At 54.6% G+C, this 24,297-nt stretch overlaps 8 protein-coding genes across 8 annotated transcripts; 3 read left to right on the top strand and 5 right to left on the bottom strand.

The window, feature by feature from the left end:
• Positions 1-736: 736 nt before the first annotated feature.
• Positions 737-1,666, top strand: N7459_005986 (DUF3716 domain-containing protein; the record flags this gene model as incomplete). Its single annotated transcript, XM_056945170.1, has 2 exons — positions 737-810; positions 985-1,666. 2 exons carry the CDS (start codon positions 737-739, stop codon positions 1,664-1,666), a joined length of 756 nt encoding a protein of 251 aa, XP_056799505.1.
• Positions 1,667-3,118: 1,452 nt separating this feature from the next.
• On the top strand, positions 3,119-6,773 carry farA (CeGAL family transcription factor; the record flags this gene model as incomplete). The annotated part of the gene is made up of 9 exons (XM_056945169.1): positions 3,119-3,244; positions 3,283-3,371; positions 3,491-3,515; positions 3,822-4,746; positions 4,798-4,870; positions 4,928-5,356; positions 5,410-5,592; positions 5,655-6,641; positions 6,725-6,773. The coding sequence occupies 9 exons, from the start codon at positions 3,119-3,121 to the stop codon at positions 6,771-6,773; spliced, it is 2,886 nt and encodes a 961-aa protein (XP_056799504.1).
• A 1,114-nt stretch (positions 6,774-7,887) lies between these two features.
• On the bottom strand, positions 7,888-8,973 carry N7459_005984 (uncharacterized protein; the record flags this gene model as incomplete). Its single annotated transcript, XM_056945168.1, has 2 exons — positions 7,888-8,686; positions 8,777-8,973. The coding sequence occupies 2 exons, from the start codon at positions 8,971-8,973 to the stop codon at positions 7,888-7,890; spliced, it is 996 nt and encodes a 331-aa protein (XP_056799503.1).
• A 402-nt stretch (positions 8,974-9,375) lies between these two features.
• N7459_005983 (cystathionine beta-lyase STR3) lies at positions 9,376-10,848 on the bottom strand (the record flags this gene model as incomplete). The annotated part of the gene is made up of 3 exons (XM_056945167.1): positions 9,376-9,444; positions 9,528-10,571; positions 10,633-10,848. 3 exons carry the CDS (start codon positions 10,846-10,848, stop codon positions 9,376-9,378), a joined length of 1,329 nt encoding a protein of 442 aa, XP_056799502.1.
• Positions 10,849-13,950: 3,102 nt separating this feature from the next.
• N7459_005982 (Riboflavin synthase-like beta-barrel) lies at positions 13,951-16,166 on the bottom strand (the record flags this gene model as incomplete). The annotated part of the gene is made up of 7 exons (XM_056945166.1): positions 13,951-13,957; positions 14,029-15,033; positions 15,085-15,183; positions 15,238-15,489; positions 15,538-15,652; positions 15,717-15,967; positions 16,030-16,166. 7 exons carry the CDS (start codon positions 16,164-16,166, stop codon positions 13,951-13,953), a joined length of 1,866 nt encoding a protein of 621 aa, XP_056799501.1.
• An 873-nt stretch (positions 16,167-17,039) lies between these two features.
• Positions 17,040-18,820, bottom strand: N7459_005981 (putative cysteine synthase B; the record flags this gene model as incomplete). Its single annotated transcript, XM_056945165.1, has 3 exons — positions 17,040-17,609; positions 17,686-18,515; positions 18,586-18,820. 3 exons carry the CDS (start codon positions 18,818-18,820, stop codon positions 17,040-17,042), a joined length of 1,635 nt encoding a protein of 544 aa, XP_056799500.1.
• Positions 18,821-19,749: 929 nt separating this feature from the next.
• Positions 19,750-21,821, top strand: N7459_005980 (MDR family MFS transporter; the record flags this gene model as incomplete). The annotated part of the gene is made up of 6 exons (XM_056945164.1): positions 19,750-19,881; positions 19,950-20,083; positions 20,167-20,960; positions 21,013-21,202; positions 21,256-21,426; positions 21,503-21,821. The coding sequence occupies 6 exons, from the start codon at positions 19,750-19,752 to the stop codon at positions 21,819-21,821; spliced, it is 1,740 nt and encodes a 579-aa protein (XP_056799499.1).
• Positions 21,822-22,091: 270 nt separating this feature from the next.
• N7459_005979 (uncharacterized protein) lies at positions 22,092-23,745 on the bottom strand (the record flags this gene model as incomplete). The annotated part of the gene is made up of 3 exons (XM_056945163.1): positions 22,092-22,448; positions 22,517-22,988; positions 23,078-23,745. 3 exons carry the CDS (start codon positions 23,743-23,745, stop codon positions 22,092-22,094), a joined length of 1,497 nt encoding a protein of 498 aa, XP_056799498.1.
• Positions 23,746-24,297: the final 552 nt, after the last annotated feature.

The following is a 24,297-nucleotide window of genomic DNA, read 5'->3' as shown; positions in this document are numbered from 1 at the left end:
GCCTGATTTTATATCCTTTTCTCAAGATATCTAATCCGTTGAGCTTGTGTGGCAGGTGAGATCAAGCAATCTTTCGCATATCAAACGGGTACAGTCTATCAGCCCAGTTATCTCTGGTTAAGGAAGGATGATCGCCCAAGGGAACGATATCTCTACTTGATTATCCATCATCATACACCGATGAAAATGGCCAGGAAGGCCAATATGAGAATCAATTGCTCTCTCTATATAATTTGACTTTCTTCACAAGCCCCTTCAATCCAACTATAAGCCAAATTAAGCGGGGATAGAAGTGGCTATGGTAGCGTATACACTAAGTATGCAAGACTGGGATCAAGTTGTGATTTTAGGGGCTGAATCACAACTTGATCCCTGCCTTTCATACTAAGTGTATGCGCTGAAGATCAGCGGAACACAGAATATAAATCACTTGCCTTTTGAGCCTGTGCTAAGCTCTGAGAATACCGCCTGTTTCCCTGGTTTGTTTCCTGTTTACTTGTGTTACTTGCTTTCTTATTTTACTTTTTCAATGTCGGCTAAAAATAGGACAGATAGCTACATAAAACTTGTAATAAAGCTCTCACTTCATACAATCGCTTCCCTCACTTGGTTCACCTCCCTCATCCTTCCATCTTCCCATCTCTTCTCCTATCACCCTACCATCTTATCTGCTACACACTCCCACTTCTTTTTTTATCTTCATCATATACCATCGTCATATTTCATCTCTTAGATCATGGATCCAGAGAACCCTGTCACTCCACCACGCTCGGCCTCCAAGGCCAGGCCTAGTCAAAGTGACCAGCGCAGGTATGATGATACCTCTGCCTTTCCTGAGCGTGAGAGTCAGCAGAATAGCCCATCTCGCCCTCCCCCTCCGCCCCCACCGCAACCTCGCCCCCGCCATGGAGCGCTTGACTCCGAGGAATAGTAAGAGCATTTCTGGAGATGACCATGGTATATACTGGCTAACAACTTATATAGCGCTCCAGTGGGTCCTCAGAATACGACTTATGGCGGCCCTGTGGCAATTCCAGTTGCCCAGATGGGTATTGAGCATATCGAGCCTGGTCCATGGCCACACTGCATTGTGTTCCCTAATGACCTGGGGATTATCACCGCCTGCGCCAATTGCACGTGGAATGGGCAGCATAAGCGCTGCACATTCTACATTGCACCGGCCACCTTGACACCCGCGAACCGCCGTGGCCAGCTCTCACAGGCTGCCCAGGCCGTCCAGGACAGCTGGGTTGAGCGCCTTATGGGCCGGACGGAGCAGCTGGTGCGATCAGTCCAGGAATTGCGAACAACAGAGGCCAGACAGCATCCTTTTTACGAGTCACTTCAGCGATTTGCCCTTGAGCAGGCTGACATCTACCAAAACACATCGGCCCAACTTCTTACTGCCTCTGTCAACATGTCCGACAATAACCCGCTCCCAAACCAAATTGATGACGTCCTTGCCCAACTAGACGCCCTGGAAGGAGAAATTCGCGGTGGCCACAGTGATGGTCGATGGTCTACCTTTGCCCTTTTTTTTTTTTTCTTGTCCGTCATCCTGGCCATGGAGATAAGCATGGAACTAATCCTCTCGGCTAAAACCAGCCTAATAACACTCTCTCATGACCCGAGTAACGACATGCGAAGTCGATCATGTTCCCCGTAGGCATGTATACATATCACCTTTTTTGATCCCCCAAGCTCGACCGTAGAGCCCTTCATCTCTAAGCATGTTGCCCTCCTGATCACTTTCCCATCTCCCCCTAAATATACTCTATGAATTTGACAAAGTATACAGTAGTCGAGAATATTTAAACTAGACAGAATAGTTCGTAAATATTAGATTAGAAGACTAAAAAGAAAGAATACTACGCCTATGATAATTTTTTTAGAGGGGCTATTTTAATAAGTTTAATATACAATACTATATATATTACTAAATCTATTATAATTTAGGCTAGAATTTAATCTAATTAAAACTGTGTAGAATCTTATATAGGAATATATGTAGGTACACGATCTAGAGTATATTATATAGGAGGTATAGCTATAAAATATTATTAAAAAGGTATAGGAATCGATCAGTAGAGATTCGCTAAGTGTTACTAAGCCCGTGCCCGGGCGCACTAACTAAACAAGCCAAAAGACATATGGTAGAACGCTATGTTCTAGCATGCCCGGGACCGATATAAGAAGCATGGGCCAATGTCTTCAGGGCCTCACGAAAGGCGCGCAAACTGGTATTCACTCCCTCATCCCGGGCGATTTTGTTTCCCAGCCACGCTTTGTACACCCACTGATACCAGGCCCGCTTCTGTTGAACGGCAAAATCGACCTTGGCCTCAATCTCCTCCCAGGACAGGCCTGAGTGCATAATAGCCAGGCTGGGACATCGTGATGATATGGAGGTGTGGTTGATGAAGCGGGTGTGAGTAGAGAAAGTGGTGTGGTGGGAGGAGCAGAGGAAGTAGGGTGGGTGGTTGCTTATATGCCCTCACTTCTCACCCAGACCATCCCTACTGTGGTCGGCTCTCCTTTTGGCACGGTCGATACTGCGGCCATGGCCTGGCCGTACACACTTCCGACCGCAGACTAGGACGACCAGGCCCGTCTAGACAGGGAAGGACAAAGTGGGTTGGGGATGGATTAATAGCCATACCTTGGGAGAGGAGGGACGACGGTTGAGATTCTCGAAATGGGAGATCAAGTCGAATGAAGCACACAGTAGAGACCGGAGTGCAAAAAGTAGTCCTAAGCAGGGCATCAGCCACTCACAGCGATGATGATCCCCGAAGCCCCAAGACACGGGGAAATCTCCACAAGTTGACGGATGGGCGTTATTGCCACACCCGCTCCCTCTTCTCGCCGTCTCTCTCCAACGGCTTTCCATCTCCCCAAACTGGCCCTTTCAGCCTGCGCTCCTTCGTCGCCGGTCTTTTTTCTTCCCTCTCCATCGCGTGGCGTTTTTCGGTTTATGTGATCTGGACGCACTCCCCCCCCTTTTCCCCGGTCTCTAGCTCTCATATATCACCATCCTCACCGTCACCTCTCCTTCACTTCTCCTTCACCTCCTCTCTCCTCCTCGCGCCGTTCTCGACTGGATGGGGTTTGCGCGGCCATGAGCACTACGATCGAGTCTCACCCCGACCCATCCGCGGCCACTCACCCTAGCCCTGCTCCCAGCGCTACCGGCTCGACTGGAACCTCCGGCATCACGGTGCGCAATGGCCCCGGCGGCCAGGCAGTGAGTTTCAGAAGGTAAGCAATCTGTTACTTGTCTAGCCTTGTGTGCCCGCTATGGACCAAGACCCCACGATGGCGGGGTGGGAAAGCCAGAAGATGGCAAGCTGGTCGCGGGGTTCCAAACGTGGGTGCGACGGTGAATGCCTGTTCAGCCTGCCATCTCGCACAGGATTTTCACCCAGATTCCTCCGGTCGGGACGAAGCTGAAATTGAGATCGGATGCTGATTGCTTTTATCTGATTTCTAGGCAGCGGGCATCACGCGCGTGCGAGGTACGTTTTTATAATGTTCGATGCTCGAGACGCGCTGGGCTGGGGAAGCCGAGGCTGCTGTGTGCCTCGGTCCCTCGCCAGCTCTTATCGCGATGGCGAGCGGCGCCCCATACTGGCCGGCGCATACATCCTGGACCCCAATCAAGAAAGATATCACTAACACTTGTACTCGCTGGCATGTAGACTTGTCATGCTCGCAAAGTAAGTCGGTTTTTTTTTTTTTTTTTTTTTTTTTTTTTTTTTTATCTTTCATCGGTCGCATCTTCCTTGTGGGTCTCGTGTTAACCGTCGCTCCGCGCCGACCAGGTCCGCTGCGATGCCGCCAGCCTAGGAGTTCCCTGCACCAACTGCGTCGCTTTCTCCATCGAATGCAAGATCCCCACTCCAAAACGCAAAAAGAATCAGACCAAGTCCAAGGACGACGGTCGGTACGTCGACAGCCCACCCAACACTGCCTCGGCCCTCATCGACGCGGCGGTCGCTCACTTCCAACCCTCCAGCACCGAGGAGCCCACCGAGACCACGTCTGGCGACCAGCGAGGACAATCTCAAGAATCTGAAGAGAAGGATGATACGTTTGGTTACCGGAAGAGCCGCATGGGCGTCGACGGCATGCCAGTCACCTCCCTCACAGAGACCGAGGCAAGCCAACAGGCGTCCGGTGAAAACGTCTATGCCCAGTTCATGAAGCCCAAGTTTGCGCGGGCCCCCATTAAAGAAGCCGGCCGGGTCGCATATCTCGGAGAATCGTCGAATCTGTCACTGCTCGTCCAGGACCGCCATGGAACCACCGACGTGGTGCACTACCCCCTGCCGCCGAATATCCGAGGATCGCGGGCACGCTTGACCGACCTGGATAATCTGGAAATTGACATACTTCACCAACGGGGCGCGTTCTTGCTGCCGCCCAAACCGCTGTGTGACGAGCTCGTCGACGCTTATTTTAAATGGGTTGCGCCCGTGGTGCCGATCGTGAACCGCAGCCGCTTCATGCGTCACTATCGCGACCCCAAGAACCCGCCTTCGCTGCTCCTACTGCAGGCTATCCTGCTAGCTGGATCAAGGGTTTGCACAAATCCCCAGCTTATGGATGCGAATGGCTCGACCACACCAGCTGCGATGACTTTCTATAAACGTGCCAAGGCGCTATACGATGCGAACTACGAGGACGATCGCGTCACGATCGTCCAAGCCTTGGTTCTCCTGGGTTGGTATTGGGAAGGACCTGAGGGTGAGTTCTAGCACCACCAATGCTAAAGGGGTCTTCTTTAACAATTTGCAGATGTGACCAAAAACGTGTTCTATTGGACTCGGGTTGCAATGGTAGTTGCCCAAGGCTCTGGTATGCACAGAAGGTAGGTCCTGATGTTCCTGCTCCACGCATTCATTGGACGAATCTAATATCTATACAGTGTGGAAACCTCACAGCTCAGCAAGCCCGACAAGAGGCTTTGGAAGCGGATCTGGTGGACCCTGTTCACGCGAGACCGCTCGGTAGCTGTGGCATTGGGTCGGCCGATTGGAATCAACACAGACGACTCAGACGTCGAGATGGTCACAGAGGAGGACTTCGTTGAAGACGAGCTCGATATTGTCGCTGAGTACCCGCCAGACCCGGTACACGTGCAGTTCTTCCTACAGTATGTCAAGCTGTGTGAGATCATGGGTCTGGTTCTTTCGCAGCAGTACTCCGTGGCGTCCAAATCACGGCGTATGAATGCCATGGATCTCACCCATTCCGACATGGCGCTGGCGGATTGGCTCCAGAACTGCCCCAAGGAAGTCTGCTGGCAACGATCGCGACACCATTTCTGGGCCGCTCTTCTTCATTCCAACTACTAGTAGGTGATCACTAGCGTGTGGATTTCCGAATAGGTGACTGATCATTCTCTAGTACCACACTTTGCCTTCTACACCGGGCTCATATGCCTCCTGCTTCGTCGGCGCCCAGCAGCTACCGAGTCGAAGAAATGGCGTATCCTTCACGCACGATAGCTTTCCAGGCCGCGGGCATGATGACTTCTATTATTGAAAATCTGCAGGCTCACAATGAGCTGCGCTTTACCCCTGCTTTTATGTATGTTGGCATCTTATGAAACGAAACATTCATATGAGGCTTATATTGACTTTCTTTTGCAGTGTCTACAGCTTGTTCTCGGCCTTGATTATGCACGTCTATCAGATGCGCTCCTCAGTTCCCTCGATCGTAGCCACCTGTCAAGAACGCATCAATGTGTGCATGGGTGCTCTCAAGGATGTGTCGAAGGTGTGGCTGGTGGCCAAGATGGTCTGTACCCTGTTTGAATCTATTTTGGGCAACAAGGTCTTGGAGGAGCGCCTTCAGAAGGCCGCGGGCAGGAGACACCAGCGCCGTCCGCAGGACAGTGCACCTCCACCGAGGAAGCCGGACCCCCCGAAACGGAAGTTTGACGATATGGATCTCGGACTACCCAATGGCGGTCCCACGCCGCCTGTATCGTACGAACGATCACGTCCGCAAACCCCGGCGGTGACTCCGTCGCGGGAATTGAATCAGCCTCTGCTTGGCCATGCGTCCCCTCGTCCCCAGCGTGGCCCGCAGGATCCCATCTCCGGCGCGGCCAATTCGCGGGGCAACACTCGACCGACCACTCCCTTCAACGCCCAGTTCTCTCTACCTGCCACGCCCCCTGACTTCTTCCTTGTGACTCGTACCTCGCCCAACCTCTCACCGTCCCTCTGGGAGAACTTCCAGCCTGATCAGCTATTCCCTGATGGCACAGCCATCTTCCCCGAGCTGACCTCTCCACCCCCAAGCGCCGTCGATCCAGCACTGCAGATTCCGTCGCAGCTGCAGCCTCCGAACATGGGCCAACCGCCCATGATGGGCGCCCAGCCGCCCGCGGTCCCGGGACGCAGGATGTCTGTTTCCCAGGGCAGCCCGCCGATGATGCCAGGAGTGGCACCAGGCATGGGCATCCAGCCAGGCCAAGGCGGGCAGCAGATGTTCGGCCAAACATGGCCGATGCAGGGCATGGACGGGACCATGAGCGGGGCGGCGATGGACGCGGCCAGTCAAGATGACAACTGGAGCAGCAGTTCCCGCAGCGGCCCAACTGCGCCGACGACCTTGAACGTGGAAGACTGGTACGTTCCACCCCGCTCTTTTCCATTTTGTTTCCATCTCTTTTCTCTGCGTGCCGACCTCACTGCTAACCCTTCTCTCCTAGGTTTCAATTCTTTGGTATCAACGGCGGCTTCGGCGATCTGGCCGCGTAGCGCCCTGTGTATACCATGTTCTAGTTTAATGTAATCCCCTCGTCCCGGTACATATTTCCTTGGGCTATGCTGCGCTGTGTTCTGCTGTGTTCTTCTTGTGCCGGCCACTCAAAACGGAAAATTTGGGGATCTGGACGGATTTTGCTGGGCGTTCTGTGGCGTGGCGATTCGGCGGACTTGATGACTTGTCTGAATGGATGTGTATGCTAGGGCTTCGCCGTTTGGACTCTAGCTGCGGTTATATTCACCTTGGATGTCTTCTGATCATGACTTTGACCATGACTTGTGGTATACAATTGATCTAGTATGTGCCTTGAAGTAGGTGGTAGTCAATTTTGGGGACGATGGGATTGAAGGTGTACTACCTAGGGGCAAGGCATGCATGCAGGGGCAGAAGACCGTATACGATTCGTGCTGGGGCGTAGTATCCTCTATATCCGGGACAAGTCTTGTCGTATAATGATCTTGCATAGCTGTCCAGCTGGTAGCTGCGAATAAACACGGAAGTCTATTAGCATGAGTCACGGTAACAGCGAATGAAGCATCTTCGACTACAGTGGACATGAACATGGGAACGGGGACGAAATGATATTAACAGCCAAGATGGACCGACCATCTAAAGCCCCGGTAGATATACCAGACCCGGAAGTGTATCGGACAATATAGAAGAAGCAGTATAACACAGGGCAAGAATGGGAAGATGAGAAACGCAAGTATATCAGAAACCAGTCTAAAATGTCCCATAATCTCGTAACGCCATGGCCGGTGAATGCAGTGCGGTGTAAGTGTATGTGCTGTCCGTCTCGAACAACAGGCAGAGGCAAAGAAGCAGGCCAAACTCCGTGCGCGAAACACCGTATCCCAAGTCTGAGAATTCTAGAGCGGAGAGGGTCATGACAGCAAGTTCTAAAAAGAGAAACGGAAAAAAGAAAAAGAAATAAGGTGGAGAAACGGAAACGAAGAAGTCATCAGGTCATCAATGCCCACAAAATCCGATCATCGTACCCTGCAGCTACTTCGGAGCGGAAGTAGGCACCCGGTGTGGAGATGAATGTACAACGCCCGCTGACTGTGTACCAGCCACGCGTGCAACATATCGTATCAAAGGACTTGCTTAATCCCGCTTCCCCTCAAGTTTCCCCATCAGCGCCGCACGTAGCCGGACATTCGCGACGCCGCCCACGCCATACGCAGGCACGATCTTGCCCATGCGCGCAAACGAGCTGGAGATGTAATCGCGGCGAATGCGTGCCACGCGATCCGTCCAGCGCAGACCACCAGGCGGCTGGCGGTTATACAGGTCCAGCCCCAGCAGGTGCATTGGGGTGGAGACGAACTGCATCAGCGCGGGACAGGCGAACTGCGCGGTTGCGGCTTTCATGGCAGGCGTCGTGGCGACGAAGTCTGGGATTGAGGGGGCGATGAGGGCGGGGACGTTGAAGGAGGCGAAGATGGTGACGCTGTCACGGAGGCAGAAGAGGGTGTAGGAGACTTTCGGGATTCGGGGGGTTGGTGGTGTTGCGGCGGACGGCGTGGGCGGGCGGAGGGTTGTTCTTGTTAAGGGTGCGGGTGATGTTGATGGTCCTGAGCTTGATACTGGAGCTGGGGGAGGATTGGCGCCGAAGATCTTGGCGAAGCGTGCATCTTTGTAGACGCAGATGGCCATGTTCACGGTGGTCGTGGCAATGAACTTGGCTGGGCCCGGCGTGATGGTAGAATAGGACTGGTTGCGAAGGGTGGAGGTGACGGTGTCAATTGCGTTTGCCGTGAGGTAGGTCGAGCTGTAGAGCGTGTAGATGAGGAGGAAGGGCGTGCTCAAGAAGAACCCGCTAGGCCGGCTGATCATGGACTTGAGGCAGCTGGTGATGGTCTGCCGGATAGGGAAGCCTTTGGAAGCTTTTTCGATGATGGCCCTAGCAAATGGCAATCTGTGTTAGCTGATGCCCCCTTCATACAGGACGACCTTGTATCTTTCGTCTACTTCGAACTGAGATGAAACTCACCGATCAATGATGGTAATCAATGGACATGTCAGCGCGCCGGCAGTTGCTGCGCTGGCAACATCCACGCCGAGCCGAAGACTCAAGTCCTTTGTATTCCATGTCGGGGCTGCCTTCAGCGCTGCAGCTTGCTTCACCGATGTTGTCGGGGCGGGCGCTGGTGTTGAGCGCGCAACAGGACGTTCGGAGACGGTAGTCATGGCGAAAGTATCCTGCGCGATAGCATCGCGAGTCATACTCATGTGGCTTGAGGGAGTTCCTGGGAAGGTGAAGACGAGACCTGGGAAGGTGAAGACGAGAGTTCACCGAGGCTGGTGCCATTCACCATGAACAACAAGACCAAGAGCCGGAGATAGCGGAGAAACAGCCAGACACACCAAATGAAGGAGAAGCAATTACAAATGAGAGATGTGAGATGCGCGATCTCACAGCTCGGCACGAGAATGGCCCGGGCGTTCGGGGCTCCGATGCCGGAGAGTTCCCGGATAAACGCTACGCTACGCGACATTGAGCAATGAAGGAGATCTAGAGATGTACGATCATGATATTCATATTTTGGTCCCCGGAACGCCCAGTATTCACATATGAAATTAACATCACGTCTACGCCGAGGTCGCGTTCGATGCCGCGAATCCATCCAGCGTGACGTTGACTGCGCCGGCTTGTACGAGCTGTGAGAGGAAGTGTCAGTACGCTGGGATCTTGCTTTACCCCGTGGCTCCTTGGGCGGCAGGGGAAAGGCATCAACACATACCGCGCGTTGCAGGTCATCAATCAAGTCATCGACATCCTCAATGCCAACACACAGCCGGATGAGATCCTCCGGCATGGCGCGTTCCGCCCGCGTCTTCGCGTCAATGCTGGCATGGCTCATACGGCAGGGCATGCTGATCAGACTGTTCACGCAGCCAAAGCTGACACTGATCGCCCAGATCTTTGCGCTCTCGACAATGCGCTCGCTGACATTCACGTCGCCCGTCTCGAAGGAGAGCACAGCGCCAGCGCCGCGTGCCATCGAGTTGTGCAGCTCGTACTGTGGGTGCGAGCGAAGCCCCGGGTAGCGCACCTTGAAGCCGTGCGACTCGAGGAAGTCCGCGATGCGCTGCGCGTTGCTCTGCTGCTGGTCCATGCGCACCTTGAGCGTCTTCACGCCACGCATCAACAGCCAGGAGTCGAACGGCGACAGGCCGCAGCCCGAGGCGTTGATCGGGAAGTACAGGCGCTCGCCGAGGGACAGGTCGTTCACGGCGATCACGCCCGCCATCAGGTCGTGGTGACCGGACAGGTACTTGGTGCCGCTCTCGTAGACAATGTCCGCGCCCAGCTCGAGCGGGTTGAGGAGCAGCGGCGACATCATTGTGTTGTCCACGGACACCAGGCAGTTCGGGTTGGCCTCATGGGCAGCCGCGGCGATCCGGCCGATATCCACAATCTTGATCAAGGGGTTGGTGGGGGTCTCCAGGAGCACCATGGCGGTCTTGGGGTTCAGCACCTCGGAGACCTTCTCCGGCTGAGTCGTGTCGACGTGGTGCACGGTAATGCCGCCGTTGGTCGAGAGGAACTTCAGTAAGCGGTGGGAGCCGCCGTAGAGATCGTCACCAGTGACGACCTCGTCTCCCGGGCGCAAGAGTCGCGTGATCACATCCAGAGCCGCCATGCCGGAGGACACGACAAGGGCACGCTGGGCCGACATGATCTTGGCCAAGTGTCGCTCGAGGTGGGTGCGAGTCGGGTTGCCGGACCGGGTGTAGTCATATTCGCCGCCTCCGCCGCCGGAGGTTTGCTTGAACGTGGCACTCTGAATAGCGTCAGTCAGTGATCTTTGCTGGGATTGGAGGGAACCTAGCGGTCGGTTGTACCTGGTAGATTGGCACGCTGCTGGCGTTGTACTGGTCACTGCCTTCGGTATAGACCAACTCGGTGGCAATGTTGTAGCGGCGACCGGCGTGCGGGCTGGAGGGAGCTGGGGACGGAGGGAGATCATTTCCCTGTAGATCAACGTGTGGGCACGACTTCTTCGCAGAGCTCGACGACCCCGACGCAGCGCTAGGCACTCCGGATCCTGACGCCGACATCGCTGCAAGGCGGGGCAGAAACTGCAAGAGGAAGAACGAGAGGAGCGGGAGGTGGGAGAAGGGAGGAGGGAAGAGGACAATGCAAGAGGGTACAAGGCAGAGTCGGTCGCCCAAGGGATATAATGCAATGGGAATGACAATGGAGAAAGAGAAAAAAGAATGTGCTTCGCATCCCCCGGACACTCACTTGCTATGACTCCCTCGACGGGCGTTGGATTGGCCAATCACAGCCCCCGGCGATTCCGTCATTCGCAAGTGGGGATTGGCGGTGACGCGGTGTTTTTATACCTTTGTATACTGGATATATAGTAGGACGATGTGATAGTAAAAGAATTACTTGAGTGCTTCTCCTCTAGTTAAGTAGTTAACTAGTTATTTAACTAGTATCTCGATACTGACATCATGATGAAGCGCTCACATAGTTAGTTAACTCGTTATTAATCAGCTCGAGTAAATGATCAGCATCACCAACCCCCATCTTCACCTTTCTCTATGCCCAGCACCAGCTACGCTAATCATCATCTCTCCCCATGGACTGGCCTTTTCGCACTCGAGCGCCATCGCCATCGCCGCCGCCACGTCCGCGTTCACGTCCACCTCCACGTCCACCTGGCGAAATATCCCCAGAGGAAGCCGGGTTCGATACAAGAGGGAACGTAAACGCCCTCCAAAGATTCAGATTGAACTGGTGGGAGAAACACAGCAAAGATTCACCGCGTTTCACGGTCGGTGCTGCATTTTTGCGCACAGAAGAGTCCCTCCGGAAACTCTGTCAAAAGGAGATCGCCGTGAAGCAGGAGCCTGCGACCCTTTCTCAGATACGGCAGTTGAAGGAATTACACCATGACGCTTGGCTTCTGGTACGTGAATGGCACTACCTACGAAGCGAAATCATAGAATATCCTTCCGTGCTTGCGAGGGGGTTCTATGAATGCAGGTCTGAACCTGATTGGTATATGCATCCTGTCCTTGTCGAAGATTGCGTGAATCGAGGGGGCTGTTGCGGCCGTCGCTGTGGATGCTGCACAAGCAGTGAACGTGAAGTCAGCTCGGGAGGTAAGCTTGGAATTGGGCATTGCACTGTCGAATGTGGGTGTTGTCGTAAAGCTCGAGGGTTTGAGCTTACGTCGGAGGAAAAGAAAGACCTGGAAAGGAGGTTCGGATTCCTGGATATGACCGAAGAAGGGATATACAACGACTATGCCTACCAACATCGGATTTACCTTGCGTCGGTGTGGGGGCTCTTCAGGAACACGTCGATATTCGACTTCAATCGTACTTATGAAAAAAGGGCTTCAGACCCGATTTTCCAGTCTCACCCAGTTGAATCCGAGGGAGCAAGCGTCTTGGATGATTCGAAATGGTCGCTTGAAGATAACCCGGAAAAAGAATTCGCTTGGTAGTGTCCTCATGCTTCTGGATGCTATCGTACGATGATCTTTGCTGGCTTTTCTACCTTGGCTTTGTTAGTTCTAGCCATGTATTCCGCAAGACTGGCTTTCACCTTAACAGTTCATACTAGTTAGATCTAGTGATTCGGCAATTCTTGCTTTCTGCCAATTGGATCTATTCTCCCCAATTATCCATCTACAGCCGCATGCCACTGGACAGGACCGGAAAGCTCAAAAGGTACATCTTATGACGTTGGTCCTCATCATCGTAATCGTACAAAGTGATTCATAAACCATTTATCCCTTCCAGTCAAGTCTGCAAAGCCAATTAGGGTCTAGAGCCAGTAACGAGAATCGAGAATCGAGAAGCCTTTTCAGAAATGGCCGTGAAGTCTTTTTAGCAGCGATTGGGAGTTTCGAACTTGTCCTCGTGAGGAAAGCTAGGAAACTGTGAAGTAGATCAGCAGTGCATGCAGAATCACGAAATGGTCACAGAAGCGTTCGGTCTGCAGTTATCAACGATTTGACCACTGGATTGCGAATTGCGGATTCGACGGGGACCAGAGGAAACACCCCTCCAAATTCAGCCCTGGCGAAGATATCGACAATATAGGGCCAGCTTGCCTGTACTCTTCCTGTATGATCAACTCTCTGCAGAAAGTACTCTCACACTTACCTAGTCATTATACTTCATAAACTCATCTAATAGAGCTTTTCGCTTGTCCTCGTCGGGGTGGTCGCTGGCCATGAGACTCGTAAGAGTTCCGGTGCCGGCCGTATCTTTGCCGGCCACCTCTTAGGGTGAGTCCAGGGTTTGATGGAGTCGCCTGTATCTTCTGTCAGCCTTTTATATCGTTTAGTTCATACTCTAGCGTAACATAGTGCAAGCGATGGGAAAGGCAGAGAGAGCAAAGTAGGCTGACGGTCGTCTCATCTCAAAGTGTATCAGCTGTCATAATGATCTTACCTGTTAACCCGTAGTTTCAAAAATTTCAAGTAAATAGATATAACCCCATAGCTAGCCAAATGACTAGAAAAAGACCCACAAAGGCATATATCTCTCTCCATACAGCAGATTATATCAATTTGGCGAGAGCAACTTCCAGGTCGGAGATGATACTGGGTTCATCATAGCCCGCGGGGGATAGTTGGCGGCGTGGGAGGAATGCATGGTCATTGTCTCCATCGTTTTAACTGTCTTTCGATTAGAACGGTGTCAGATCAGGAGGCCAGGTCATAGACCATCAACCAACGGGAGAATTTAATAGATATATAGTAGTTTTTGAAACTCAGTTGGGTGTTGAGCTCGCGAGGGTTCTGCGCAGTCTATAACAGCATTGGTGGTTAATTATTCTGGAAGGCAACTACCGCAAGAAACCACGGCTCTCACCGCGAGTCCACGTCCCATGGAACATGAGAAGGCTACCTAGGTACCTTTCCGTTTACAAGACGCGAACCTAGTCATGTAGAGATAGGTGTGTAGTTAGCTAGGTGGTTCAAAAATATGAATTAGTACTCTTTTGATACTATCCCGAAGACTTGGGAAGCGAGATTTATGATACTACGCCGATCTGTTTTTTTAGCGAAGAGGGCATTCTGATATAATTAGCTGGCAAATACCCTCGGGCTTATATAGTATATACAAAAATGACAAGTATATTACTTGCGAAAGAGCAAATAGCAACCCAGCTGATGTCCACAACGAATCACATCACCACCTGTAACAAGTCATGTTAGCCAGAGCAGCCCCAAAAGCGAGTGCTAAATACCGGAAGCAAAAAAGACTTACGCAAAAGGCTCCGAGTGCAAATACAGCTCCTCAACCTCACCCCCAAGAGTCCTCGTCTGCGCCCACGCGGCCGCATTCCGTGTATCATGCAGCATGGATGCGGGGCCACACACCAACACCCCAATGCGCGGTTTTGTCGCACTAGGTGCGCTCTGCGCATGCGCTGTTGCGACGGTGCGCGCCACGAGACCCACAATATCCGGGCGGCAGTTGCGGTGCACATTTAGGCTGAAGGACCCCGTGGTTGTGATCTCGGCCTGGGGCATCTTGGGGGACTCGCCTTTCTCGGAGGAAGCGAGCGTGGAGGACGAGGAGAGGGTAGAGGTGCGGTGGGAGGTGACGTGCACGGAGACGGAGGTATCGTAGCCTTGGTCCGAGTCGGAAGTGAGCATTGTCGAGCGCGAAAGTCGGGACGCAATCTCGTCCGTGTACCAATCTGCCATGGCAACGTCGCGGGTGGAGAAGACCACTTGCAGGTTGCGTCGGCCACGGTGGGTGGATGAAGAGGCTTCGAGGCTGGACAGGCGGAGGGCTTCGTCGACCATTGCGAGGGAGAACCCGCCACCTGATCCGCCAGCGATAACGAGGAGGGTGTCGAAGCGGGCCAAGTGGTGGGTACTGACGCCGCCGTACGGTCCTTCGATGAAGACTCGCTTCTTGATGCCGGGTTGTTTTGCGGCGAGGGCGGCAAGCCGGCCGGTGACACCGCTGCGTGGCTTGATGTAGAAGATAAGCTCGGATGCTTTACCGGTTTCGTCTGGGTTGCGGCAGACGGAGGAAATGGTGAATGGGTGAGCTGTGAGGAGGTGCAGGTCTGATGTTAGGAACCGTACGAATACGTGCTGGCCGGGTGTCCAGCTGATGACTGTCGGGACTGCGACGCGGAGGAGGCCGCTGGGAAGTAGCTCGAGAGTTGCAGTGTGGATGCCATGCATCAGATAGGTGCGGGAATGTGCCGTGAATAAACACAAGAAGTAAATCACTCCCGTTGCGATGAAGTAATCCCTGTTTTGTATTAGCGAGAGGAATTGATAGGGCCACACCGGTCGAGCATACCATGAACTGAGACGGAAATCACAGTGGATGAAAAAGAATACTACGAATAGCACTGCAGCAATAATATGCGTGGACTTGAAGAATTCATAGAACCGGTTTCTGCGAGTTGTCAGTACAGCTCTCCCAATTCGAATAACTGATCGGCAATCTTACCGTATGAAAGGAAGCGACATGATGGTCAGATAGGCCTGTGGAATGATGGCACCGATCCCCGTCCAATAGACAACACTCGTCTTCCACTGCTTGACCATATCACCTTTCCAGATGTGATAGATGATATATGGAAAAGTGTGAACCAAGGCTAGAACAAACATGGCGTAGCTAGTCCAGTGGTGGAAGACCTGCAGTTTCTCATGGGGGATCCCCGTCAACGCCGAGATCATGTTGGCTTTGGTGCTTAGGGCTCTGTCCATGGTCAGTGGACATACTCTTGAATTCATGTTCTCGACTTACAGCACAAAGGGCAACAGCGCGAGAGCCATCCACCCAGCCCGCGTGGCAATTGGCGGACTGCTTCCGTAGCTCGCATCAGTCGGCCAGTAGTAGGGTTTTGGGCCGAGAGTCATGGCTGGGAGATCACCAGTAAGTGATCACTATCGAGCTAGACGTCGATACTGCATTGGTCCACCTACCCAAGAAAAAGACGGCCCCTGCCAGCCCTAACACAATCACGCCCAATGACGGCGACCAGTATCGCAAGACCGGAAAGCGATAGCCGCGATATGCCAGGTACCGAGAGAGCGAGGTCGTTGCGCGCCACACTCTGGTCCGCTTCAACCAATCGGGCGCAAACTTGACCAGAAAATTCGAGACGGCAAACACGCCAATCACCGCACACAAGAAATAAACCGTGTTCAAAGCATACACATGGTCGGCCTGGTACCTGAAATTTTGGTCAGTTTGTGGCTATCAACGACGGGCGGGGATCTGGAATGAGGCGCATACCAGTATCGCCAGTGATTGTTGCGATAAGCACACTGGGCGGGCGTCAACTTGCACTTGTCGGCGCGAGAAGAGTGTAGCAGAACTGGCTGATCCAGCCAGGGGACACCGCCGCCTGACATATCCATATCATTCATCATCTTCAACGTCGTCACAACCGCCAACCTCACAGCATCACAGGGATGGAGAAAAGCAGAAACCGCATGGACGGAGGGTTGTTAATGAGGACAACCGGAGGAGCCGATGAACGACAGGGACTAAAGTTGACCAAGCACAGTGAAAGTAGTGAACTCATCACAGTCAGTTCCTCTCGTTAGTACCCCGTATCTCGATCAGGATGTTTCCCGGAAACGGGGGTGGAAGCGTTTGCACGATGACGGCTGGAACCACGGATGAGCGTCGATGACATTCCCGACCCTGCCGATCCCTGCCTGGAGCTGCTCGCAATTGAGCGGGTTTCGCGGAGAGATCGGATTGTTGAGATGAGTCTGAGCACATTTGCGCGCGATCCCACCCGGATTCAACGAACAACCCGGTTCTATAGACAGGAATTGCTGGTCTTGCAGATTACTTTAGGAAATCAGGCACGTATTCATTCATTGCGTTCTCATGGTCTCTCCATCCACGCGACTCTTTAGTCCCATCAGATACAAAAAATACCGTGTGCCATCTCCCGATCTGCAGATGGGGGCCCACTAGTTTGAGCGGAGTGCTTGACATCCTGACGTATCCCCAGATCGCCCACTTCATACGTATTCGATGAGAAAATCAACGCGCACGAGGAGTTCAAAGTTTTCGCAGCGTTGTATGCACCAGAAGAACGAGCGTGATGAATCAACGAAGCGCAGCCAATCGCGTCCACGTACTATGAACACGGCCGCATCAGGTCTAGCGCCTCACATGGCCGAGCCAGCCCTACATTCTCCCGTTTCCATTCTCGGAGTCCCTGACGACGGGATTCCCAGATTCCTGCGGTCATCCACGATGCCCCCTGCCGATGACGACCCGCTCCCTCAATCAAGGGGCACGGCTGCAACAGACACCGTGGCCGCAACAGGCACTTTGGCGGGGAAGCGCCCCTCATTCCCATTCGCATTCCTATCCCCATCCCCATCCCCGATCCCGATCCCGATCCCATATCTCTGCAGCGCGTGGTGGCCTCCGCACACACTGTCCGCTTCCAGACCCTTCGCCCGAAGCACGCTGGTGGCCACGCGCGCCGTGTCTCCATCGTAGCACACGACCAATACATGCTGTGCGCCCAGATCGCCGACCAGCCGGTCGTCGCCGAAGATCTGCTCCAGCTCCACCCACTGCGCCTCGAGCACCGCCGGGTCCGAAAACGGCGACGGCGTCTGCGAGCTAATACTGCGCAGCGGCAGGTTGATCGCCTCGGGCAGATGCCAGCTGGCAAAGTCGGCCGCGTGCCGTAGGTCAATGACCCGGTGCTGCGGCCTGAGTGTGATCTCACTGAGCGAGCTCTCCGCGAGTGGCCGCGCAGAACTGTATACCTGCGGCAGCACTTCGAGTGCGTCCCGCTCCCAGCTCTCGTCGTACCGATGCAGATCGACCTTGGTCAGCCGCTAGTCGGTGGTTAGCTTTGTACGGGGGCATGCCTCGACACATCCAAGGGATGAAGAAGGGAGGGGGAGAACAAACCTCGTTGCGGATGGGAGGGAACTGCTCCGGCCCAAGTTTCTGAAAATACTCTCCTAGATACTGGTAAGGCAGGTCGCAGCACAAGAACACGCAGTGCGTCACGCCGTCCGGCCCAGCCAGGTCTCCGAGTGTCCCGGCGGCCTTGCGTTTCTGCAGCATCTGGAACAAGCCTTGCAAATTGAATCCGGAGGAAGGGCCGCATACCAGTCCCTCGCGACACAGCCGGAGAGAGATGCCGAAGGAGTCTGCCGACCCGACTTCCTCGATGGAATCCACCGCCTCTTTCCAGGGGAACTCGACCGGTCGCAACAAAGCAAAAGACCGAGGGCCAGGCACTCGGTCCCCGGGCGCGGTGCAGACCCCGAGCCGCACGACAGAAGGCTTGACAGCCTTGAAGTACGTCCCGAGTCCGGTCATCGTCCCCGAGGTCCCCATGCCAGCGCATAGCACGTTGATCTCGGGCAACTGCTTAAAGATCTGTGGGCCGGTCCACCGGATGTGCGACTGCCAGTTGTGATCATTCTCGTACTGGTTCGGGTTGACGATGGCCTCGGACTCTTGCGCCCTGCGGTGTGCGGTCTGGATGCCGCCGCGGGTATCTGTGGGCTCGGGCTGTGAGGGGCCCCCGAACAAGGTGATGTCCAGACCGAAGAATTGCATCAGCTTTAATTTAGCGTCGCTGGTCTTGTTGCTCAGGAACGCCTGCGTATCCTGAATGCCATGCATGACCCGGGCGATCATCGACATTGAGATGACGGTGGACCCGGAGCTGTATTCGATGATGGTGCTGGTCTTGTTAGGCACGACGCTTGTCTCGAGCATGTTCATCGCTAGGAACCCGTCAGTGTTAACCCCCGTGTATGGTGCTGCATAGACTCCCTCCCACCGGTGAGCTTTTACCTGGCATGGCCTTGACATTATTGGCGGGATGCATCGTCATCATCTTGGCATATATCCGAATGCCATCGTGATAGTATGGATTCAGATGCGGCGGAAGTTCCACCAGAGGCAACGGAGGCTGGCAGTCCGGATCAAAGTATTTCTTCAACGAGTCCGCGCCGAAGTAGACGTTGCGGTCATTCGAGTTCGCCATGGGATTTGGCGACGGTGCCATCTTGCTCGCGCCAGTACCCATGGTGAATGGGCAAGCGGCAGTTGGCGGTCTTTCTGAATGGGTGCGCAAGTACGCGGGGCACGAGCCGGGCAGGTATAGGTATAGATATAGATTTAGTTCGCGGTCCCTCTTGCAATCCCGCTGCTTGGATCCCCGCTATGTATTATATCCAACTCAGCGCGCAACCCGCGAGCCAAACAGCGCGATCTTCGCAGTCCCACCGCGGTCAGCCCACGACACAAGGACCCGGGTTGACAAGAGGGGCGTGGTGCATGGCAGGCCCCAGTCCAAGCATCCCCCAGCGAATGCGAATACTGCAAGCGCCCAGGAAAACTAGAAATTCTGAAAAATCCCGCGCTGCGGCTGCGAGGAATCTCATCGATCATCCTGATCAGGACTATCTTCGACCATCTTCACCTCGGCATGTACTATCGTTAGATACCTCGCTCGGGATAAGTCCGTGGTCGCTGAATCGGGCAATTCGCAAACGGCGAGATCTACAGCCGCAGCTGCGTCATGAGCATGTCTGCCGTGGTATTTGGCGCGTGGAAAAAATGTTCTAGAAAGTCAATCCTGCCTGCACATACCTCCATGACTAGCGATAGCGCTGTGGCCTAAAAAAAAGTCTTCCTCGATCATCAAGGTCCTCACAGGAACACCGAGTCGCACACAATTCGTACACGAGAATGTCCAAAATTTCCATCGCGGATGACACACCAAAACACGAGGACCTTGAGGGCGTTTGAGCAGGTTTGCGCCTCCGCAAAAGTGAGCGCGCCGATCGCTGCCAAAGCTCGTGCGGGCGTGAGCCGATCCCGGCGCAGATCGGTTGATGCGGGATTGCGCAGTGGAAAGGCATAAAGGGATATCGAGCCGTCCATGGGAGACAGTCTGAATGCAGTAGGCTTTTTTCATCGCCGTTGCGATTACCACTGCGAAGTGTAAGCGCGATGGCCGGAGTGCTGGGAAATTCATCAGGTCATTCCAGCGCGAAGGTTTCAATGGCATCCGAGGATGAAAACGGGGCACCGGTGCTGTTCAACGAGCAGACGAATTATGTGCCCCGGCGTACTATCGTCACTGTGAGTCGAATGAGCCACCGAAGAAGAGAAACAATGTATGGTCGCGACCATGGCTGATCTCGAGCTAGATCTTTTTGGCATGTTCCACCGTAGACCTGCTGGCCCTGATGGACCAGACGACGCTGGCATCGAGTCTGTACATCATCGGCAATGCATTGGGCGCCAGTGACCAGGCATCGTGGATCTCGGGGGGTTATTTCGTGTGAGTAACAGCTCCTAGGGAACTCGATCTCGCATTCGATCTATCCGTTGATTCAGCCCCCCGCTAATCGTGCCCTCGTGCAGCACGTCCACATGCTTCCAGCTGCTCTACGGCAAGCTCTCCGACATCTGGTCGCGGAAACTCATCCTCTTCGTCGGGCTGGCCATCTTCTTCCTCGGCTCGCTGGCCGCCTCGCTCGCGCAGACCGTCACCCAGCTCATCGTCTTCCGGGCAATCACCGGCGTCGGCGGCGGCGGCCTGATGACCGTCGCGCAGATGATCGTCAGCGACGTCGTGCCGCTCCGTGAACGAGGCAAGTACCAAGGCATCCTGGGCGCGGTGGTGGCCGTCGCGAATGGGATCGGGCCCGTCATCGGCGGCGCGCTGGCGTCGCGCTCGCACGACTCGTGGCGCTGGATTTTCCGTCTGAACCTGCCGCTGACGGCGCTCACGACGCTGTGCGTGCTGTTCTTCATGCCGCTCCGCAAGGTCGTGGGTGACTGGAAGGTGAAGCTCAAGGCGGTAGACTTCTTGGGCGCGCTGCTGGCGCTCGGGGGAACGTCGGTGCTGCTGCTGGGGCTGAACTGGGGTGATGGTGAGTATGCGTGGGACTCGGCGCATGTGGTTGCGGCGCTGGTGGTGGGCGTCGCGATTTCGGGGGCGTTTGTGGCGTGGCAGTGGAAGGGCGCGGCAGTGCCGTTGGTGCCGATGCATATCTTTCGGGGCCGCATTGTCCAGGGCGCTTGTCTCACGATGTTCATCAATGGCTGGAACTTCTTGGTCCAGATCTACTATATCCCGACCTTCTACCAGCTGGTCTTTGGCTACTCGACTGTCAAGGCGGGAGCGATGTTGCTCCCTGTCACCTTGATGCAGAGTACGTAGACTACTCTCCGCGGACATGATCAGCTAGAGCTAACTGCCCCAAGCGCTGAGTAGCTCGGGCTCCGGTCTCGTTGTCCACTGGCTCGGTCGCTATCGGGAGTGCATCTTGTTCGGCTGGCTGGTTTGGGCGATTGGCCTAGGCCTCTTCTCAACACTGGACCAGACCTCAGGAATTGGAAAGCAAATCGGCTACGGCTTCTTGACTGGCGTGGGCGTTGGAAATACCCTCCAGCCGTAAGTGCCATGTTCACCTACTATGGGACCTCACTCACGCGAAAATTACAAAGCTCCCTCATCGCCGTCCAAGCCGGCGTCGAACGACGAGACATGGCCGTCGTCACCTCCTTCCGGAAGTACTTCTCACCTACCATCTACACGGAGGACCAGCATCTAACTTCACCTAGCTTCGTCCGCAATCTTGGCGGCACCCTCGGTCTTGCAATAGCGGGCACGATCCTGTAAGTCCGGGACTGCATACTCCATCCTCCGCGCCGTGAGACGTATGTCACTGAGAACTTCTGGCTTGAAATATAGTAACAACATTCTCGGGTCGTCCATCGCAACCCTTGATCTCGACGCGTCCGAGTCTCGGTCTCTATTGGCAAGCCCCCAGACCTTTTTGTCAAAGCAGTCCGCCGACGATGCGGCGCATATTCGCAGTGTCTTGATTCCTGCGTATCAGAGGGGGTTCCGCATTATCTTTCTCGTCGGGGCGGCTCTTGCGGCTGTCGCCTGTTTCTTCTCGTGGGGACTTATGCCACAGGTTGGATTGAGGCGGGCCGATGACGACGCGCTAAAGGAGGAAGCGAAGAAACGGGTACAGCGACATTTAGACGAAGAAAAGACAGGGTGAGACTTCCCTGTTAATGTAATTGATTGTACAATAGAGTTGGCGCCGTCATTTCCGGGTCACTTGTGCCTATTTATGCGGGTTTACCAAGCGCGATCTACATGGGAGCGAAGTACTTTAGAGCGTAAAAGAATCTAGACCATTGGAAGCATTCATCATACTTTATATAAGTCTTTCACGGTCATTAAAGCTGGAAGCATACTCGTCCACCTCAAACAGTCCTCTGAAGCGCGAAGAAATATCCCCATATTCAACACTTCATCCTACCTACCGTTAGTATCCAGGCGCCTTATCGCACAGGTGCTTCGGGCTCTTGAACCCATTCATGTTAGTGGCGCTGATGAAATCCCGCGTCTTCTGGATATCACCATCGCAGATGGCCCCACACCAGCAAGGCCGGCTATCATGCCCATACGGCTGGAGAATGAACTCCTTGAGCTGGTAGTCCGAGTCAATGGCCGCAGCGACATTGCACACCGGCACGGTGAAGATGCCCTCCCAGGCAGCCCCCTTCGTGCCCGGGTTCGCCCACGCGCTGGCGATGGCGTCTTCCGCACGGGACTTCGCAGTATCAGCGTCATAGTTGTAGCCGGCGACGTTGTACGCGTCCACCGACGAGTTGATAATATCCTGTCAAGCAGAGTATGAGAATGGATGATACAAATACGATAGCGGTGCGGAAGAGGGATGCGACGTACTTCAACGGTCACGCCGCTATACTCGTTCTGTCCCAGCTGGTCCGCTCCGGGCGGCGACGCAACCCATCCCCACTGGTGCGAGGTGGTCGAGATCACGTCGTTCTCCTGCCAGTAGTACAGGTACCAGGCCACGCCGTCGCGGCACACGGATGCCTCCGCCGGCCCGCTGCCGATGCCCTGTCCGTCTCCGCAGGCGCCGCCGCCCATGACGAAGATCTTCTGCGTGCGGTAGAGCTGGTTGACGGCGGTGCCGACGAGCATGCTGGTCATGGCGTCGGTGACGGCGTTCTTGTCGACGCCTTCGTAGTCGAGGAACGCGCCGCCGGAGAGGTAGCTCCGGATGTCGGCGTTGTTGTAGCTCTGGCCGCCCATCAGCTGGTTGTTGGCGGTTGTGAAGGACTTGAGGGCGCCGGTGACGATGTTGCCCAGGATGCCGCCCAGGTCGGCCGATTTCTCAAAGGTGTCATCCTGGCTGCGACAGGGAAGATCGTGAGTAGGAGTTGACGAGGGTAGGGAACGAGGGATGAATGATAGGAGGTAGTGAGGATATGATCGACGTACTGTGCTCCAACGATGACACCAGCAGCGCCCACGGCGCCTGTCATAATGGCTGACCCGGCTCCAGCTAGGGCACCAACGGCCGGGTCTGCGACACCGGCAAATGCTGCTCCAATGCCGACCACGGTGGCTGCGAGGTTCAGCACCTCCTTGAGGGTCGTGACGCTCTTGTCATCCTTGTCCTTGTAGAAGGTGGTAGCCCACGAATCCTTGGACAGCGCAGCGCCCAGCGCAGCGGTAGTAAACGCCTCGCTGACTCCAGTGAAGTAGGTGTGCAGCCGGTTCACCGACTCCAGCACGTAGTACGCGGGACGGACATCGCTGCCACGGTCATTCAGCACACGGTTATCGCATAGCTTGAGGTCGCAGTCCGAGTCTGAACCATCGTCGCGGCAGGACCAGTCCGGGTTGCCCATTGCCCATTGGCCAAAGGCACCGGCGAATCCGGCAGTGTTGTTGCCCATGAGGTCGGTGTTATTGTCCCACCAGCCGTTCAGCCAGTCGCCGGTGTTGTAGGTATCCCAGTCGGATGTCTGCTGGTCATAGTAATTTCCCACAGCACCGCAGCGCCGGAAGAGACCGTGAGAGGAACTGAGCGGGCTGGAAGTTGCGGGGGCGCCCTGAACTACAGGCAGGATGGCCAACGCGGCGAGAGCGACGGTGGAAAACATCGTGGCCGTGATGCGGGAGAGCAATCTATATAAGCGACGCAATAACAACCAACGACTAGCCAACGGGGCCTAACGCTCCCACTCGAAGTGGCCACGAAGCGAATGGTATGTGATTGACTACACAAGGAGATGCGCGTATCCATGGATTTATTTATCCTGAGCATCGGGATCGAGTAGACGAAAACATCGTCTGAATTAAGCCCATAACGGAAACTGGTCTCCCGATTTTTAACACGACCCACGCTGGAGCACACACGGCAGAGAGAACTGCTAAGCAGCCATCGGAGACACCGCGACCATACCGAATCCTGCATAGACTGAACTCAAGGTGAATGTTTCAGATCGTCAGGGACTTAGGGCATTTTCAGTCGAGCGGGTGCTGCTATCCCGTATCCAGAGCCTTGGGGGCCGCAATGGCGGGGTGGGGGCTGCTAGGAGAGTGGCATCTAATCGCTTGGCACTGGAGTAGCTGCAGAAGAACTGGCTGGCGTGGGGCTGAAAGCTGCTTGTTCAGTTTCTTTTTTTCAAGGAAATTGGTCCGGAGAATTGACA

Source organism: Penicillium hispanicum (assembly GCF_028827665.1).
Source record: "Penicillium hispanicum strain IBT 35686 chromosome Unknown utg000005l_segment0_segment0, whole genome shotgun sequence".
In the NCBI taxonomy this organism is placed as follows: Eukaryota; Fungi; Ascomycota; class Eurotiomycetes; order Eurotiales; family Aspergillaceae; genus Penicillium; species Penicillium hispanicum.
This window is presented reverse-complemented; position numbering and strand designations above follow the sequence as displayed.